This window comes from Sciurus carolinensis, chromosome 12, assembly GCF_902686445.1.
Source record: "Sciurus carolinensis chromosome 12, mSciCar1.2, whole genome shotgun sequence".
Lineage (NCBI taxonomy): Eukaryota > Metazoa > Chordata > Mammalia > Rodentia > Sciuridae > Sciurus > Sciurus carolinensis.
Window position 1 is genome coordinate 57,563,800 of NC_062224.1, and position 18,197 is coordinate 57,581,996.

The 18,197-nt window shown below is 31.8% G+C and overlaps 1 protein-coding gene across 1 annotated transcript in view; it reads left to right on the top strand.

Moving 5' to 3' along the window:
- Nucleotides 1-18,197, top strand: part of Sdccag8 (SHH signaling and ciliogenesis regulator SDCCAG8) — a 241,548-nt gene that overhangs the window by 109,135 nt on the left and 114,216 nt on the right. The window contains 1 exon segment of the mRNA XM_047521464.1: nt 15,040-15,182. Coding sequence (XP_047377420.1) covers nt 15,040-15,182 — 143 coding nt within the window.

An 18,197-nucleotide genomic window follows, 5' to 3' on the forward strand; every position in this document is an offset into this window, starting at 1 on the left:
AATATTTATTAACTAAAGCATCTACTTCATGTTTGGGAGCCACTTGCTAAATTTAGCTAGAAAATATAGATTATTTTTGAGTTAAGACCAAGTACAATAAATTCTTAAGTTCCTCAAATAGAATTTTACAGAAATATTTATATAACCCGCAGCTAACGTGAATATTCTAAAAACTCCCCATAAGGTGAGATCACATACACCATGTTTCAGTACAGAAGGATTTTTTTTTCAATCAGTTATGTCTCTATAAATAAACCCAGTTTTGTTGTTAAAAGTTGCTATTTCCTCTTCACATAAGAACATCTCATTAATTTTAGCGAAAACCTTCTAACAAAATAAGGTTAAATTGTCCAGTTTTCCAGTGGAAGAGGATCCATTTATGTCACCAGCAAGCAGACCAACAGCTAAGAGGTAAGTTGAACACAGACATGCTGTTAATGGTCAGAATATTATGCTTCTAAGAAACAGTGTTCAGATTAGCGCCTGTCAATTTGAGTGCTTTGGATATGCATTCAGTAATACTCTGCCTCTTCTACTCTATTTAGGGTTTTTGAGTCAGAGCATTGATTTTGATGCTGTCTATAATCAGTTACACCAAGGAGTAAAAGAAACTTGCTAGGGAGAAAGGGAGGTGAATTCAGGTACAGTATATCTGTATAGGGAAGAAGAGGTGTTGCATTCCATTGTCAGTACTGTCAAGTGACCTAGACTACATAAAAGGGGTTTCCTTTACTCAGCTGTGTGAAGTTGATTTCATGAAAACTTAAAATGTGATTTCCTATAAAATAAAATCATTCCGTTTAAAGTGAAAGACTGAGAGATCGTCAATGGATAAAATGTTGAAGGTTTCTTGTTTTGGGAGAAGAGAAATATTTTATTTTGCCCCAGCACTGGCACCAAGTAGTAATATTATAAAAATTAAACACAAGAAAAAAGTTTTGATTAAGAAATAATGTGCATTATGAAACTTATTTTAAAAATAAAAGGAGGCTGAATCTTAAATTTGACTCTTAAATCAGATTGGAAGTGATTGACAGAATTTAACCAAGAGAATACACAGAGCAAAAAGAAAAAGTTCTTGTTGAATAACACTTGTCAGGAGAGAAACAGATGATGTGTTTTCTTTATTGCATTTTAAAATTAATTATTGCCAATAGAAACTTGTTTATGCTTGTAATTGAGCATTGTGATATGACTTTAATCCACATCTGAAAGAAAATGAATATAAGCAAAGAGTTTGGAGCTTGGGTTCTAGTTCAATTGAGTAGACTTTAGTAGGTAGTTTAATTTCCTTAAACCCCAGAGTTCTCATCTGTAAGTAAGAGGATACATTAAGATGATGACTGAGGAATCATCTGTCCCTAAGTGTGATTTATTCCTTACCTTTCCTCTCCTTTCCGCTTTCCCCTTCCCTTCCCTTCCCTTTCCTTCCCTTCCCTTTTATTCTCTTTTTTTTTTTTCTTTCTGTTTGTGGTGCCAGGGATCAAACCCAAGGCCATATGCATACTAGGCAATGTATGGTTTTTATTTAACAAACAAACTCTTGATGTAAATAGGGGAGTTCATTCCCAAATATTTTAGAACCCTTTTAGTAGGAATACACTTTAGAAAAAAATATAAACCACACAATATTTAAGGAAGAGGTATTTTTGTCATATTAAAAAATAAATATTAAAGTCTGGAAAGTTAGGTACTATACAACCCCAATGTTTCCTAATATATTCCCTTTAGGAATCAGAATATTTAACTAATATTTTCCAGATGATTCCTATGAAAGTTACACTGAGTTATTAAAGATTAACACTCTTCTGAGTTCTAATCTGTAGTAATAGAAAAGCAATAAAAGTTTATGCGTTTTCTAAGAGATAATATAGTTTTGCCAGAATAGCCTGATTTTCTGCTTAAGAGTAAATTGACTGTTTTTTAATAATAAATTTTAATAGCTGATACCATAACTGAAAAACTATAGTTACTATTGGAATGACATTCTTTTTAGCTTTCTTTACAAATTGGGATTTTTGTAGTTGTCAGTACTTTTATAAGTACACTAATTTTTTTTTACTTTGAGAGCATTCCTATATATTATATTGATATAACTATAATTATAGTATCTATGAAAATATTACATTTGATGCATATATGAAAAATATAGTAAAGGGTTGAAATTCCACATTGCATTAAACTTTAGGCTGATATTCATTTGAGGTAATAGTATCAATTTTGAACAATTTTTTCCAAAAACTATTTGATTTAGAATTATGAAGACTAGTCTTATTATCTTTAAAGATTTTTCATCTCTTAATGAGAAACAATTAATACAATCAATAATAAAAAGATTTTTATGAACTGGAAAGAAGTAATAAACTTTATATGTTTAAATTTACTTGTAAAATTTTCCTGTGGCAAAATCAGATATGAGTTCAGGAAGAGCAATATTTGTAGTTTATTTATTTTAATTTTGTGGATATAGTATCTTATTTGAGATGTCTTTTTTCTCTTGTTTATTAAATTGTTTTAACGTGGTTTTATATTGAGTCTTGTTTTTCACATTTAGTCTTATTTCTACACATGGGGATGCTGCAGTAGCAACACTGGTTAGTATACAATGTGAACAATTTTTTATTTTATTGTATTTGCAATTGAATTTTTCTATTGGAAAGCATTAATATTTTCAATTAAATTATTCTATTGAAAAGTACTAGGAGCTTTAATATAAAGATATAAAATGAATAAATTCCAAAATATAGTAATATCATGCGAAAATGATGGTTAGGCTTAATTTAACATGAATCCTAGAGGTTTAATATTAATTGTCTTAGTAGACAATTTCCACTATAAATTTTTACAAGAACTAGAGTATTGCAACAATTTTTGTTATTTACTGTAGTCTAGATGATTGTAAGATTGAGGGGGGATTGATATGATATATTGCATGTATTATTGGATCTGCTTTTATATCAAAATAGTAGGGAATTGGTTTGTATTTTAATAATGTAGCACAGTGAGAAGGGTGAGACAGTTTGAATATTGTACATATATGTGCATGTAAATGTGTGTATATATGTATGTATATATTGATTATCTGGAATTTATATGTGTGTCTATAAAATGCACATAGTGGGCATATTATAGTATTTATGCAAATACATTTTTTGTATTTAACTGAGGGCTTGAGAAGGAAATTTTTTTCTTAAGATAAGGAATTTTTAAGGGAATAAATTAATAGTTTGCTTTCCTAAATTGAATCATTTTATATTTGCTTTAGATGATTTTATCAATTGACGATAAAACTAGTTTCAACAACTAAAGTGGACATTCCCTTTATGACTCTGATATGTTTTCTGATTTGGGGGTAACTATAGATTGCTTTTCTTTAGTAACTTTTATCTACCAGCTTTTGTACTTAATAGATTGTTCCTTAAAAGGAGAGAAAAAAGAATGAAAAATAATGTCTTAAACTTTGAAAACACCATTCTTTTTATATGGGAATGTCCCATCAGAAAAGAAAATTTCCTGTTTTTATTATAGTTCATTTTAAGAGAAACAACTCCAGCATTTTTTTTCTTTTTCGTGTAGTTATTGTAGTAAAGTACCTTTTGTTGTTGTTGTTGTTGTTGTTTTTAAACAGGAAGTAAATTAAAGTTGCTATTTAAAAAAAAAAATGTGTTAATGCATTAACAAACACAGGTCAAAGACACCTTTGCATCAGTGACTCTCACATTGCAAACAGTGAGGTTGTTACTAGCCACCCCCTGCTGCCTCTCTGCCAAAGGATTATGGATGGCCCTTCTTAAGGAAGAGTGGGAGGAGTCACATTTTCTCCTTGCCTCATTTATTTAAACTAATATTACAAAGGTTACAATTATATAACACAAGTTAATTTAAATATATTACATATAGTTCATCTGTGCACATATGATATATTATGTGTAATATATATTTTAAAATCTGTACATTTTAGATGTTAAATGTAAATGTATGTATGTAAAATTAATTTTATATATTGGCATTTTAAGGTGAAAACGGTATCTCCTTTTATTAAATTGGAATGTTGAGTACATTTTCAACATAAACTTCCTACTAGAAAGTGGGAACCAAAATCGTTATTTGTTTTGAGACTTTCTTTTAAAAGTTGTAACATGGAGAGTTCCTTTATATGTATATCAAGCAAACAAACATAGACTTATATTAATCTTAGTTCTATTTTCTCCGCAGACATAAAATTACTATATTTAAATGTCTCAATATAGTATTTTATGGTATGCAAAGTAGCATATATGTCATAGGATTACCAGCATTGTAAACAAGGAACTGCCAAAGAGCCAAAGTACTTTGAGTTTATTAACTCCATTAACTTGGTTCTTGTGACACAGCTATGAACAAAATGTAAAAATGTTCTCTTGGATGATAGTTCAATTAGGTGGATTTGTAAGTGACTGAGCAACATGCCCAGAATGTATTTATTTGTAGAATGTTTATATTTACTTGTAGTAGTCCTCCAGTAGTCAGATATCACCAATGCAGTAAACTCGCAGCTGGGAGTTGGGGGTGTTAGGAAGCTGTTATCTTTGCCATTTCAGCAGACTCTTGATATTTGTAGAGACAAATCCCAAGATCTTCACAAATGTTAACAAAACAATTAATTCTTCCCATTAAATGCAGTGAAGTATAACTGACCCCTTCAACCTCTATAATGTTTATAAACATAGAACAAAAATTATTGGTGAGAGTGTTGAAATAATTCCTACTAACTAAAATAAACAAATGTATTTCATTATAGTGAAGTGTCAGCTCAGGAAGAAGTTATCTTTTAAATTCAGCTTGAAAAGTAAATACTCCTTATGATCAAAATTAACTATCAAAAATCTCATACATTGCTCATAATTTGATCATCTCAATGGATTTGTGACAGTTGATTTTTTTGTGTTTGGTGCCATGAATTTCTGCCACATTGGAATATTCATACTGTCTCAAATTTTTTAATTCACATAGCTTTACTTCTATTGTTGGTATACATTGCTGTTTATTTAGACTAATCATACAAACAAGTTGACTTATGTTTGGGGATCCTTTGATATAAAAAGGTATACCTGCTTCTTAGATGAAATTACATATGGTCTGGCAGAATGCTCCTCCTATGAGACTGACCTGCAGCTCAGTGGATTCACTTCTCACAGTTAAAACCCACTTACTAAGTTGAATGGTTCACCTACATTCTGCCATTTCCCTTTTACCATTACTCATCGTTACTCCAATATTCTTATGACAGTAACATTAAATGGGAACCATCTCAATCTAGAATAAGAATGAATGAAGATAAGGATGAAATGTACCACATAATAGGGTGATAGTGAGATTGTATCCACTGAAGATCATTGGCGTCAAACTCTAGAGCAGAATAGAGACCTTTAAAGTAGAGAACAAAGGATTCAACCTGGGTAGCAGGCAGGTGTGTTTCTGAAGTGATGAATTGACTATCTTTTTATAGTTCTGCTCTGAATGCATTTTCTGGTATCAAACCAAGGCAATATCTATTCTCAGATAATTTTAAAACTCCACATCATTGATAGATGATAAATAGTATGACCAACAATTAGGAGATTTATAAATTAGACTCCTTCATTATTTTAAGAATTTTCCAGGGGCTGGGACTGTAGCTTAGTGGTAGAGTGCTTGCCTAACATGTGTGAGGCACTGGGTTCAATCCTCAGCACCAAATAAAAATAAATAAAGTAAAGGCATTGTGTACATACACAACTAAAGATATATAAAAAATGAATTTTCCATTCATTTCAACATTGTCTTCTTTAATGTCATCTTTTAATCCACAATTTTGGGTCATCCTTACCCATTTTAATTCAATTCTCCCAATCACTTCTAGTCATGTTCATAGTACCTTATCCATTCTTTTGCAGTGCATCATTTGAAAATGTTATTGCTTTTTTTCTTTTATAGTTTTCTAACAGTCACATCTGTTTTAAGCTTGTAGCTCATCTTGGGTTATCTTATTGTTCCTTTATATTGCCAACAATTCTAAAACATCAACAGACATAAAAGGTCAAGGTCACTCTATCTGTGGTGTTTATAATGTGAATGTCTAAGCAACCAATGCCTGGAATATTGTTCACATTTTACCCTTTTGATCATAATAGAATTAATACCTCAGCATTTTAAAGAAAAAAGCTATGGACTTTATAAATGGCAAGCACTTTCTCTACTTGTAGCATGCATAAAGCATTCACTGACCCAGTCCAAAAGAGTAGAGCTATCATCTGAACTCTTATGTAAACTGACCACAGAACTGCACTCATTCTTATTTGTACCACCAAATCTTCCAGCATGACAGAACAGTGCTGTACACTTGACTTAATCAAAAAGTCTGTTGGATTGTAACAATGTAATCAATTGATTTCATATTAAATATCTTCAATTATTCTCTTCTTTAGACACAGTTTTAGAAAGGCATTTCTTTCCTTCAACAAGTCCCATCTCATCTGTTTTGAACACATGTTTTAACTGAGAGCTACTTTAACTCTGAGGAAATGCTTTTGATTTTAAGTATTTTAAATGCTCAGTTAATACTCCTTCTTTTAATATTATGCAAAGTAAAAACCTGTTTTTTAAAATTCTTCAAAAGATGTTTGCTTAGAGTATGGGTTGATTCAATAATTCCATTGGAAGCAATTAGAAAACTGCAAATTTTCACAAAAATGTTACATATTTGGGAAGATTAAAAGGTCAAGTCCCATATTGACTCATGCTGGTTTAGAGTCATGATATAAAAGATGTTGACTATGAGACCTGAGGCTGACCTCCATAATTTCTTCAAACCATTAACCCTAAAGTGTCATGGAAAAATGCTTCTTCAAAGTGAACTATGACCAGTGCTTTACAAATTGAAATCCTTGTGTTAAGTAGCATAATATTTGATCCAGACCATCTGAGGTATATTGTTCCCCTGTATCTCTATGTTATTTGTGTCTTCTTCTTTGGCAAATTGTTGACACAATATTTTAGAAAGCAGACTGCATGTATTCCTCCTTATTTTCTATTATATCTAGGTTTGTTTAGGGAGAGAATATGGTAGTGGAAAGATTATGGGACTTGAAATCAGCCTAACCCAGTTTTGAATCCCTGCTCTGACACTGTATCATCTTATGTAAGTTACTTAACATCTGTGAGCTTCAGTTTTCTCATCTGTAAAACAGAAATAGGATACTTATTTTTACAAGGTTGTCATGAACACAAAATGAGATTTTAAAATACAAAATTCAAGACAGTGCCTGGAATATAGTAAGTACTCAAAAATGATAGCTGGTATCATTGTTTCTTCTACGTCACCAATAAAAACATATTAAATTAGTGTTGCATACCACCAACAATGATAGCTGTGAGCAGGATTTCTAGAATGGTTATCTGCATCCTTCTCCATCTGCTATAGTTACAGAGGACAATCACTTTTGGTGATTTCTAAGATGACTACTACTTACAATATCCTCCCCTGCCCCCACATTGACCAAGGGTCTAGTATGAAGAGTAAGTCTTAGAAATAGTTTTTCTATATTCTATACCCATGCTATCCAATAGAATATTCTGTGATGATGAAAATATTTTTATACTTGTACTATCCAATGTAGTAGCCATGATCATCACATGGCTATTCATATTATGATTAATGCAACTAAAGAAACATATTCTTTTTTATTAAGCTGAAATGTAAATAGCCACAGGTAGCTAGTGCATCTCTAGACAAAAAAAAATGATTTGATAAAAATCAATTTTAACATCCACAAGTTAATTAAAATGTCAACTGGTATATTATAAATTTCCAATGCTTACATTCTTTTATTCACAGAGAACTTGATAGAAACTGTTATCTTTCCCAAGTGATAGATTATTATTATTATTCATTTTTCAATATCATATACTACCTTACTTTTAAAATATATTCTATTAATATGTCCATTGGTTTCTGAGTGATAAATTTACATTGTCAGAATTTTCCAACTTCAAAACCACAAGTTCTTCCCTATAATTGTGCAAGGACTTTTGCTCTCCAGTCTTCTTAGACTCCCTTAATTTTTTCTTTTATCCTCATTCCCATCTTCTCTTATACAAGTAAGTCACCCTATATAAAGATGGCAAATGATTTTTAAGTCACATAATGTTTAGTAGCAGGGATAAATAACTATGTTTGGAGTCTTGTAATTATTCTGTGCTTCTTTTTCTTTCCAGGCAAAGTTATCCTTTAGGTTTATGGTAATATATGATTTTTCAAATGACTTTTACAGTTACTTCTTTGGATATTTTTTCCTAGGAAGTCAGGAGAAATGTGTAGTAGACATCCTCTTAATGAAACTCTTTCCTTCTATTTAGTTTATGTAAAAAAGCATATATTTTAAGTTATACATAGTGCAGAATGCTTTTCAAATTGCAGGACTATGGAAACATTTTTATGAATTGAAGCCAGAAACTTTTAAAGAAGACTAGAATAAGAAGAAATAGACACTGAGTTCATCACACATAGTAAGGATCAGTATTTCTTCATGAAATGAAATGCTTGTTGCATTTATACATGTGAGTGTATGTGTGTCTCTGAATAGTGATGTAAAATTGATTTATTACTATTGATCTTGGTAAAAAAAATTGAAAGTCATTGCATAATTCATGTTATGGTTTGGTAGAGGCAATAAAGTTAAAAGATTTGGTTCAAAGTTTGGATATGCTTTTTTGGATAATCATTCAGTATATTTGACCCCAAATTTCATATATATATAAACAGGTACATTTACTTCATGTATCTCATGCAGTTGTTTCAAAGACCAAATAAAATTCCAAGATGATGTGTAGTTGTAACATTTCTATTTATTTAAGGTCAAAATTTTATATTGACAAAACCCAGTGGCTTACGTTAGCAATCATTTATACTCATGTTTATGAGCCTACAGGACAACTGAGATTTGGCCTATCTAGGCTGTGTTTACCTGCTTTAGGTCTTGGGTCATGGGTTATCTGGACCATGGTTTGAATTGGTTTCTTTCCACATCTATTCTCTCTGTGATCCAAGCTGAAGGAGCAGCAACTACAAGGCATGTTTCTCTCATAGAATAGTAAAACCAAGTCAAACCACATCACATCTCTGACTTCTGCTTACATTATAGCCTTGAAAATTCCATTGGACAAGTAAAATCATAAGTCTAAGCCCAAAGTCATTGGGGGAAAGATACTGTATTCTGCCTTCAGTGGAAGGGTGATAAAAATGAATATTTAATGAACAATAATCCAAACTATCATATTACCCCAAACTGACTACATCCACTCTTTTGTTCACTGCTTGCTTTTCAAATATGAAAGTACAGTCAAGAATCATCAAGTAGTTGAGGAATCATCATGTATTTGAGGAAAGTCTACAACATAATAGAGTGCCTAAAGTAGACACAGAGGGAAGAAATAAACGGCATCTTTCTGTGTTTTGAGTGTGTCCCCCAAAAGTTTATGTTTTGGAACCTTGATTCCTTGATGCAGCAGTATGGGGATACAGAGTTAGTGGGAGGTAGGAGCTCTTCCCCCATGAAAAGACAAATGCTTTTCTCACATGAATTCTCACTTTCATGGGACTGGACTAATTACAAGCATGGGATGATAAAAAGAAAAGTTGCCCCCCCGTGTTCTCTCCCTTCTTGTATGCCCCTGCTTCCCTTTCCACGTCTCACCATGAGTTGACACGGCACATAGGCCCTGACCAGATGCCACTGTCCAATCTTGGATTTCCATCCAGAACCAAGAGTTATAATAATCCCCTTACCTTTATAAATTACTTAGTTTTGGTATTCCATTTTAGCAACAGAAAATGAACTAAGATAAACCTGGAGGAAACAAAGGCAACATGTAATGAATAGAAAACATTTTAAATGCTGTATATTCTAATAGGGAAGTAAGATATTCTATCTATATCATAAAATAGTGTGCTATGTAAAAGGATCAGTGAAAACAATAAATAGTTAATGGTAATGAAAAAATATGGTATTTTTTTTCTTAAATTTAATAGTCAGTTGGAAAGGTGAAGTAAATGAAGTCTTCCAAAAGTTAGAATCCAAAGAGTTAGAAAATGTAACTAAGTTAGATAATCAGTCCAATAAGGCCAACGACTAATATTTAGGAGTTATAGAAGAGGAAATATTAAAGTTTATGGTATCAAAACTTAACTTTAAAATAGTAATACAAGATAGTTCTTCATAATAAGGAAATAAGCCTCCAGATTGACAAGGACCCATTGAAATAACACATGAAGAATGAAAAAGAGCCTATTCCAGGGTCTAACATAGTAAAAATTTTAAATGATGGGAAAAGAGATAATTATGAAAGTTTTTAGGAAGAAAAGAAGCAAATCATAGACCAAATATTAAGGATCAGAATGATATGGTGCTTTTAAATTGTAATATTGAAGACAGTGGAATATTTCTTAAAATCCTTAGTGAACATTAATTTAAAATAGAACTTTATACTCAGCCAAATTATTGCATATATGCATACAATAAGAGCATTTTGAAGCATACACATATACCAAAAAATGTATTATTATATACCCTTTCTTATGAAAGCTATCTTGAGAATGTAGTTCAATCTGTCTTTCTATCATACATGCACACACACACACACACACAAACAAAAAACACACACACAATACTTGACACAAGCCAGAGATCAAAAAGACTAGACATAAAGCACCAAGATACATGGGGATGGATTTAAAGGAACGTACAGTTTATCTTATATTTGATCATTTGAAAAATATTGATGCATATTTGGCAATACGTTTTGAATACTTAGGGGGAAATATCAGTTACCTAAAAAAGTAAACTATTAAAAATCTAGGCAGTCAGATGTGGTGACACATACTTGTAGTCCCAGCTACCTGGGAGACCAAGGGAGGACAAGCAGTTGAGACCAGGATTTCAAGGACAGCATCAGCAGCATAGCAAGACCCCTTCTCAAAATAAAACAAAAATGTAGGCAGTTAATTTCAGAAATAATAAAATAACATATAGGAAAATAAAATAATGCTCATCTCAATAGTGAGCAAATTGTCCATAATCATAATGTAAATGAACTACTGACTAATGATTAACCAAAATTACTATATGGGAGTATAAGTTGGATATGTAGCTGGTATAAGGGACCTAAATGTTTCCTCCTCCTTTTCTTTTTCTTTTTTTTTTTAAGGTAGGGTCTCATTATGTTGCCCAGACTGACCTCAAATTCTTCCTAGACTTAAGGTGTTTTCCTGCCTCAGCCTCCAGAGTAGCTGGGACTACAAGCACATACTGAAGTTAACTGCGTCCACTTTAACATAGGAAATTGATGAATAATGTCTAATATCACAAAATCAAAAAATAGCAATAGATGTCATTTAAAAATATGGAGATATATAACAGAAGAGTTGATAATGTGCCACTGGAGATTAGGTTTGGAGATAGACCAAAGGTAGAATATAGACACTACTCTTCTTTGCTATGAGCAATTGAGTACTATTTGACTCATGTTAGGTATATTATTTGATAAGAAAATTTAATCAGTAATAAAAATAAAGTTGCATATGTACATGATTGAGAAAAAACTTCCCACAGTGTGGAGAAATATAAACAGTAATGAGTCTCCATTTTTTCATGTCCCATTCCTAGTGCTCTTCTCCTAACCAATTTTTACAGTTCCTACTTTAAGCTATTCTGGTGGTTATGGTCATGCATTTTTTTTTTTTTATATGAGGTACTGGGGATTGAACCCAGATCCTTGGACATGCTAGGCAAGAACTTTACCAATAAGCTATGTCTTCAGTCCCTCTATATTCATGATTTGAAGAATACCTTTTGGTAAGATATAGAGCTATCTGGACCTCTCTTGCCCAGTTGGCAAAAAGATAATGACATCAAACTGAGTGTAGACATGCAGGTTAATAGTGTACTTTGAGAGTCATATACAATTGGCCTATGACGGTTGTTGGTTTTTCATTCCATATACAGCCAAGGAAGTAGCCCTGACCTAGTTGGGTGAGGCAAAGGGTTATCCTGCCAGTGGGAGCATGGCATTTCTGGCAAGAGATTTCTCTTCTAACTGTTGGAGTTGATGCCATGGCAGATTTTCCTGACACAGGGACTAAGTGTTGAGACCCAGTCCAGCTGGTTAGATTATTTGTTGGTTTTGATTATCTGCACCAATAAGCTGCTTTGCTGGCATTGATAATCAGAAGCAGGTAGTAATTTTCCATCTTCCTAACAAAAATTTTTTTGCATTTTAAAATAATTAAAGTTTTCTTCATTTTTTTTACCAAAATACTACTTTGTAGAGGAAACAAAGGGGAAATTTTATTGAATTAAATCAGTGACTTATTAGAGATAGTTGGACACTGTTAGGTTATTTTTTCTACTTGTACCTTTACTGGTCTTGAAAGATATTTTAAATAGGGAGAGAAATCAGTGATAATAATGATACTAGCTGTCTCTTACTCATCTCTTATGTACTCAGCACTCTGCTAAGTACTCATCATCCCATTCAGTCTTCATAACATCTTTGGAGCTTGCTACAGTTATCAGTTTCATTTTCTGCTGAAGAATGTATGATAGTTGAGTGACTTGTCTAAGGTCACAGAACTAAAAAGTGTAGGAGCTGTCTGAGCCCTGATTTGTTGTTGGTTCTTGGACCTATATTCTTTATTTCTGTTTGTATTTCAGTGTAGCCTCTGACTTTTTATTACATGAGAATAAGAAAGCAGCTAATTTATACTTAAAACCTAATTACCACTGTAAGGTATATATGTTATTGTTATTGCACAATGATTTCAAAACTTATTGTACTTATTCTTTTTAAGAAATCTCAAGATTTTATGTTTTCTATTTCTATCATTCTTTTGTATCCTCTCCATTCAAAATTCTAAAGTCATCTTTGGTCTCTTTTGCATTTTGTTTTCATAAAATCACCATAGTCTCTTTAAATTTCTGTTTAAAGTTTCTCTACTTCTATCTGGAATATAGAACTATATCTACCATTATTTGACCCACCTTAAACTAATCATATATATTGATCCAATTTGTAAGCTCAGCTCAATATATGTATATTGTACGGGGGATTGAACCCAGGGTCACCTTACCACTGAACTTACCCCTAGGTCCTTTTTAATTTTTTATTTTGAGGCAATGATTCCTTAAGTTGCTGAATCTGTTCTTGTACTTGCAACATTCCTGCCTCAGCCTCCCAAGTCACTGGGATTATGGGTGTGTGCCACCATACCCAGCATTATTTCTATTATTTGTTAGAAAACTATAACACTATTAATCTCTTATTCAAGACCTTTCATTCCATGAGTTCTGGTGCCCTTACTTGTTCACTTTTCCTGCCCATGCAAATTTATCCCTCATTTAGCATTCATTTGTTGTTTTCCTCTATGACCTGTATTTTGATAGTCTTTTGTGTATATAGATCCCATTTATCCATGTGAAATGTTAAATCCTAAGTATAGAGATTGGAACTGAGTTCATCATAGTATTAGCACAGTTTCTTTTATATTGAACTGTGTAAAAAAAAATTAATGGTGGACTTTTGAAGTTTTAAAGTCAACATGTGATTCAGATTTTACACTTCTTTGCTTTTTTAATTTCATGTTAGGCAAGTAAAAGTAGACTTTTCTGTTTTCATATCTTTAATTATATTTAATTATGAGATTAGAAATGTATTAGTATTAACTTTAATAATTTAAAATATTTTAAAGAAATAAATCAGTTTCATTTGGCATTCTGGTTTGAAAGATATAGGAAATCTACTCTGAATGAAAGTGACATATTCATTACTACATAGGTTTTTAAAAATAAAACAATATTTGAGAACATGTAATAAGCAATTGTTGGATTGTTGGTAATATATAGTTATGATGGGGATAAACTGAATATAGTATTATAAATGTAAGGAAAAATACAAATGAATTGTTTAGTTTATCTTACATGATGTATTATATTGGGAGGTCATTCAGAATAATGAGCAATAACAGATTTTTTTTTAAATGTATTTGAACACTAAGTTTAAAATACTTTGCTTAAGCATAATTTTGTTTTCCAAAAGGACATTTCTTATGTGTATCAAATTTGCTCCTTGCTTTTTGCTGAACTCGAAAATGTTTCTGCTCCTTTTTTTTTTTTTTTTTTTGGTTTTCTTGTTATACAGTCTGAATATTTTTAAATGCTCAACTCTATTTTCTTTTCCTTAATTTTATACATGTTCTGTGATAAATATTTCTGCTTAAATATATAAATTAAAACTATGTTGTATTTGAAATATATTAGTTTTAGTAGGATAAGGTTAATTCTTCATGAAACCAAATAATAAGCTATCATAAATTTTCATATACTTATGTCATTTATTAGTCTTTAGAGTGTTTTGTTGCCTTTTAAATGCAAATTTTATTATAATATTTTAACTCTGAAATATCATATTCTTATAAGCTAAAGATTCTCATGCTGAATTATTTCTTCCAAATAATATTGAGTATCATGATGCCTTCTTTTATACCTCATGTTTTCCTAAAATATACCTAAAATATTTTAACATTTAATTTGTTTTTTATAACATCTAAATGAAACCATAAATCTATCTTTCAGAGTGAAAAGCATTTATCCGATGTAAACCATGATATGTATCTGATCAAATCTCTTAAGCAAAAATGTTGCTTTTTAAAGACAGTGACTTTTTAAGTTCCAAAGACTTTTTAAAGGGAACAAGCTTTAAAAGGAAAATGATGATTATCCATTTTGACTACTCTTGTTTAAACATTTTATCTTAAAAATCATTCATAATCTTACAATCAAAAAACCTCACTAACGTGAATTTTTGGATGTGCAAATTCCCTTTGTCATAAAACAGAAGCTAGCCTACATTTTCTAATAATTTTTTATCACATTAAAATTCATGGTAAAAATAAAAATGATCTAATTTTGAATTCAAGTGCATATATTTGATATGGATGCTTTCCCCAATCCTTTCTCTTTACCTAAGGAAATGGAGAAATTGAGACTAGAACTGAGTGAAAGCAAGCAGCACATGGAACAGGAGCAGCAGAAGGCAGCCCGGGCCAGAGAGGAGTGCCTGAAACTAACAGAACTGCTGGGCGAATCCGAGCACCAACTGCACCTCACCAGGTACTCCCTAATCCCATTATGCACCCCAGCACTGATTTCATTCCACTGATTTTGCCACAGGCTTCCAACAGTTGTTAGAGTTAGTCTTAGTCATTCAATTCACACACAGCTTTCAAGCATATTAAGAAAAGTGGAGATGTGGTAAGCAAAACACCCAGACATGTGAATGATAAGTGTGGCAGGGATTTACTGATAGATTACAAAACCTTTCATTTACCATGCTCAAATATTTAGGTGATTCTCTATCAATATAAGCAAAATGACATTTTTTCTACCACCACCGCTCCTCTCCCGATAATCCTGTGTCTAATAAAAATTTTGAAATGAAGGATCTGAGGAATATATTTAGGAAAATAATGAGAGACTGTCAGCAGTGAAAGAGACACAGTAAAAGAAATCCTAAGATGCAAATTGAAATGGAGCTGATAAAAATAAGGATCTGCATCCTAAGGAGGTATAAAATTTATAGATGGAATTGATTGGCACTGTTCATGTTCAAATCATTATTGCAATCATATTTACACCATCAAGGTTTCAAATTGCATTGTTTCCACCACAAGAATTGCAATGTGATCATCATTGTCATAAACTTTAGTAAACATATAGCTCAGCCCTAAATTAAAATAAGATTGCAAGCTTTGGGAGTTTGCTGTATTGGAAGCACACAATCGCATATACAAACATAAATACACAAAGGGAAAAATTCAAATCTTGTCAATATATCACTTTACCATATAAGTGGTTTCTTCTCACTTTGAGTTTTAGTACAGTTTTTCAGTTTTCAGATCAAGCCTTTGGGTTTATTCAGTTCTTAGAGTTTTTCAGTTTGCAGAGAGAATTTTGTCTAAATACACTTGTAAGTTTGTGATATTTGATTTAGTTTATAAAATAGAAAAACACTGGTCTTCCAATTATAGTACTGTGTTGAATTTAAACTATGAAAGGGGACTGATCCCTTTTACATTAAATATGACAATGTAATTCTGAGCACGGTATGATAACAGATGGAGAAAAGCACCACTTGAACAGCCTGCATTTGGAGAAAAAATATTCTAGAGGTTGGTGAACCTCCCAAAGTTTTGGGTTAGTGTTAAGATGCCTCTAGTTCTGTTAAAATCAAACTTTGTGAAAACATTTTGTTATGATAATAATCCAAATGTTTGACACTTTCCTATTTAAACAGTGAAAAGAAAAAGAGATGAAAGGAAGAAAGAGAGAGATAAAAAATCATTATACATGTATGATATCTGGGGAAAAAATCCAATAGATAAAACATTTTTCTGAGTAAACATTGCTTAATACTACAGAATAGATTCTTTTAATGCCTACTTAAATTATTATCAGTGTGAAACTGAAAACATAATATTAACATAGTTCCTGTGGTTATTTAATCTTAGAAGTTTCAGAATTTAGCTTCATCATGATAATGTTGATAGCTTTTCTTTTCTGTCAGACTTCAACTGAGAACCAATCATTTGTGTGCTAAGCACTACTGACCCACAGAAATAGGACAGCTTTTAATGTCTCAGTGAGGCTGAGCTTCAGTAAATAAATATTAATGCTGGTTTTGCCCCTTTTGTCATTCTGTCTTATTCAGAGAGTTAATTTCTGAAGTCAAAGTCCGTAGAGAGTTTTTCTGAGCAGTATCAATTTGTACTGTTTGACAAGATCAATTTCTTCCAAGTAGAGCATATTGAGATGCAGCAACTGCTGAAAATGGACGAGTGGTAACTAATTCCTTTGTTCTTAAGAAAAACTGTTTTGCTTTGGTTCTGTAGAAAGCTCTTTTCTGTTGTGCTTTATTTATACCATTTTTACTAAAATTTACACAGTTTTATAGGAAATAAAACACAATTACCAATTTTCTAAGTGCAATACTCCTTTTTGTAAGCATGTTATATTTAATGTTTATGGTTTGTAAAATCCACATTCAGAAATTTAAAGATGACAATTTAAAATGTAAGGAATTGTATATATCTGTCCTTAGAACTGAAAATGGGACTTGATTATTGGGTTAAATATTTCTGAAATGCTTTTATATTGGTTTCTAGCCCTCACCATTCTTTATTGATTCAGCATACCCAGGTGTGTAAATGAGAAATATTACATCTTTTTTCTTCAGTGTAGACCAGCTGAAATATATAACACCCACACAAATAGTACCTTGCCAGTCAGTTTCAAACATTTTAAATAGCATATTCTAAACAAAGTTTAAAATTGAATATGAAAACCATATTATAAAGTAATGATGAAATAAGGATCCAGATCTTTAGGGGTAAAGAAAAATTTTAAACTGTAGTGGAAATTTCTATATCAATCTAAAAGAAAAAAACAATATACTTTGCAATGTTTCTCCTTTTGTGAACGTAAATTGGATCAATAAGGGAAAATAGAAATTCAGCATTTATTGCAGGACCCAGTTGGTGCCTATTACTTTCACTTAAATAATGAATATTTATTAAGCACCTATGATCTTTTAAGTACTTTGACCCTTGGCCTAAAGAGAATAAGAAGACTCAGTTTCTACCCTTATATTGTTCTCATTCAACAAAAGGAGGCAGTTAATAATGCAGTTATAACAGAATGTGACAATAGTGAAATTCTAGAAGTAAGGATTACCCCATGAACATATAGAAAGGAGAATTGACTTTTTCTGCATTGGAAGCAAAGGTGACAGTCAGGGAAAGCTGATAATGAAAGGTGATAGGAAGGGGGAGATGTTTGGTAACAATCTTGATAAATGTGTTCATTGGTAGAAGTTCTCAAAATGGAAAAAAGTGAGGTGGATGTCACCATAGACGATGCAAAGACATAAAAGTGGGAAGGAACATAAACTCTATAATCAGCTTAGGTGTTTGGTAAGAGAAAAGACTGAAAAGAGAGCCAGTGACAAGAGGTCTTGTAGGTCATACTCTGAAGATTTGGCCATTCTGACAGTAAGTAATTGGTTGCTCTTGATGCATTCTAAGCAGACTGTTAATATGATAAACTTTTTTGTGTTGTGATCCTCACTTA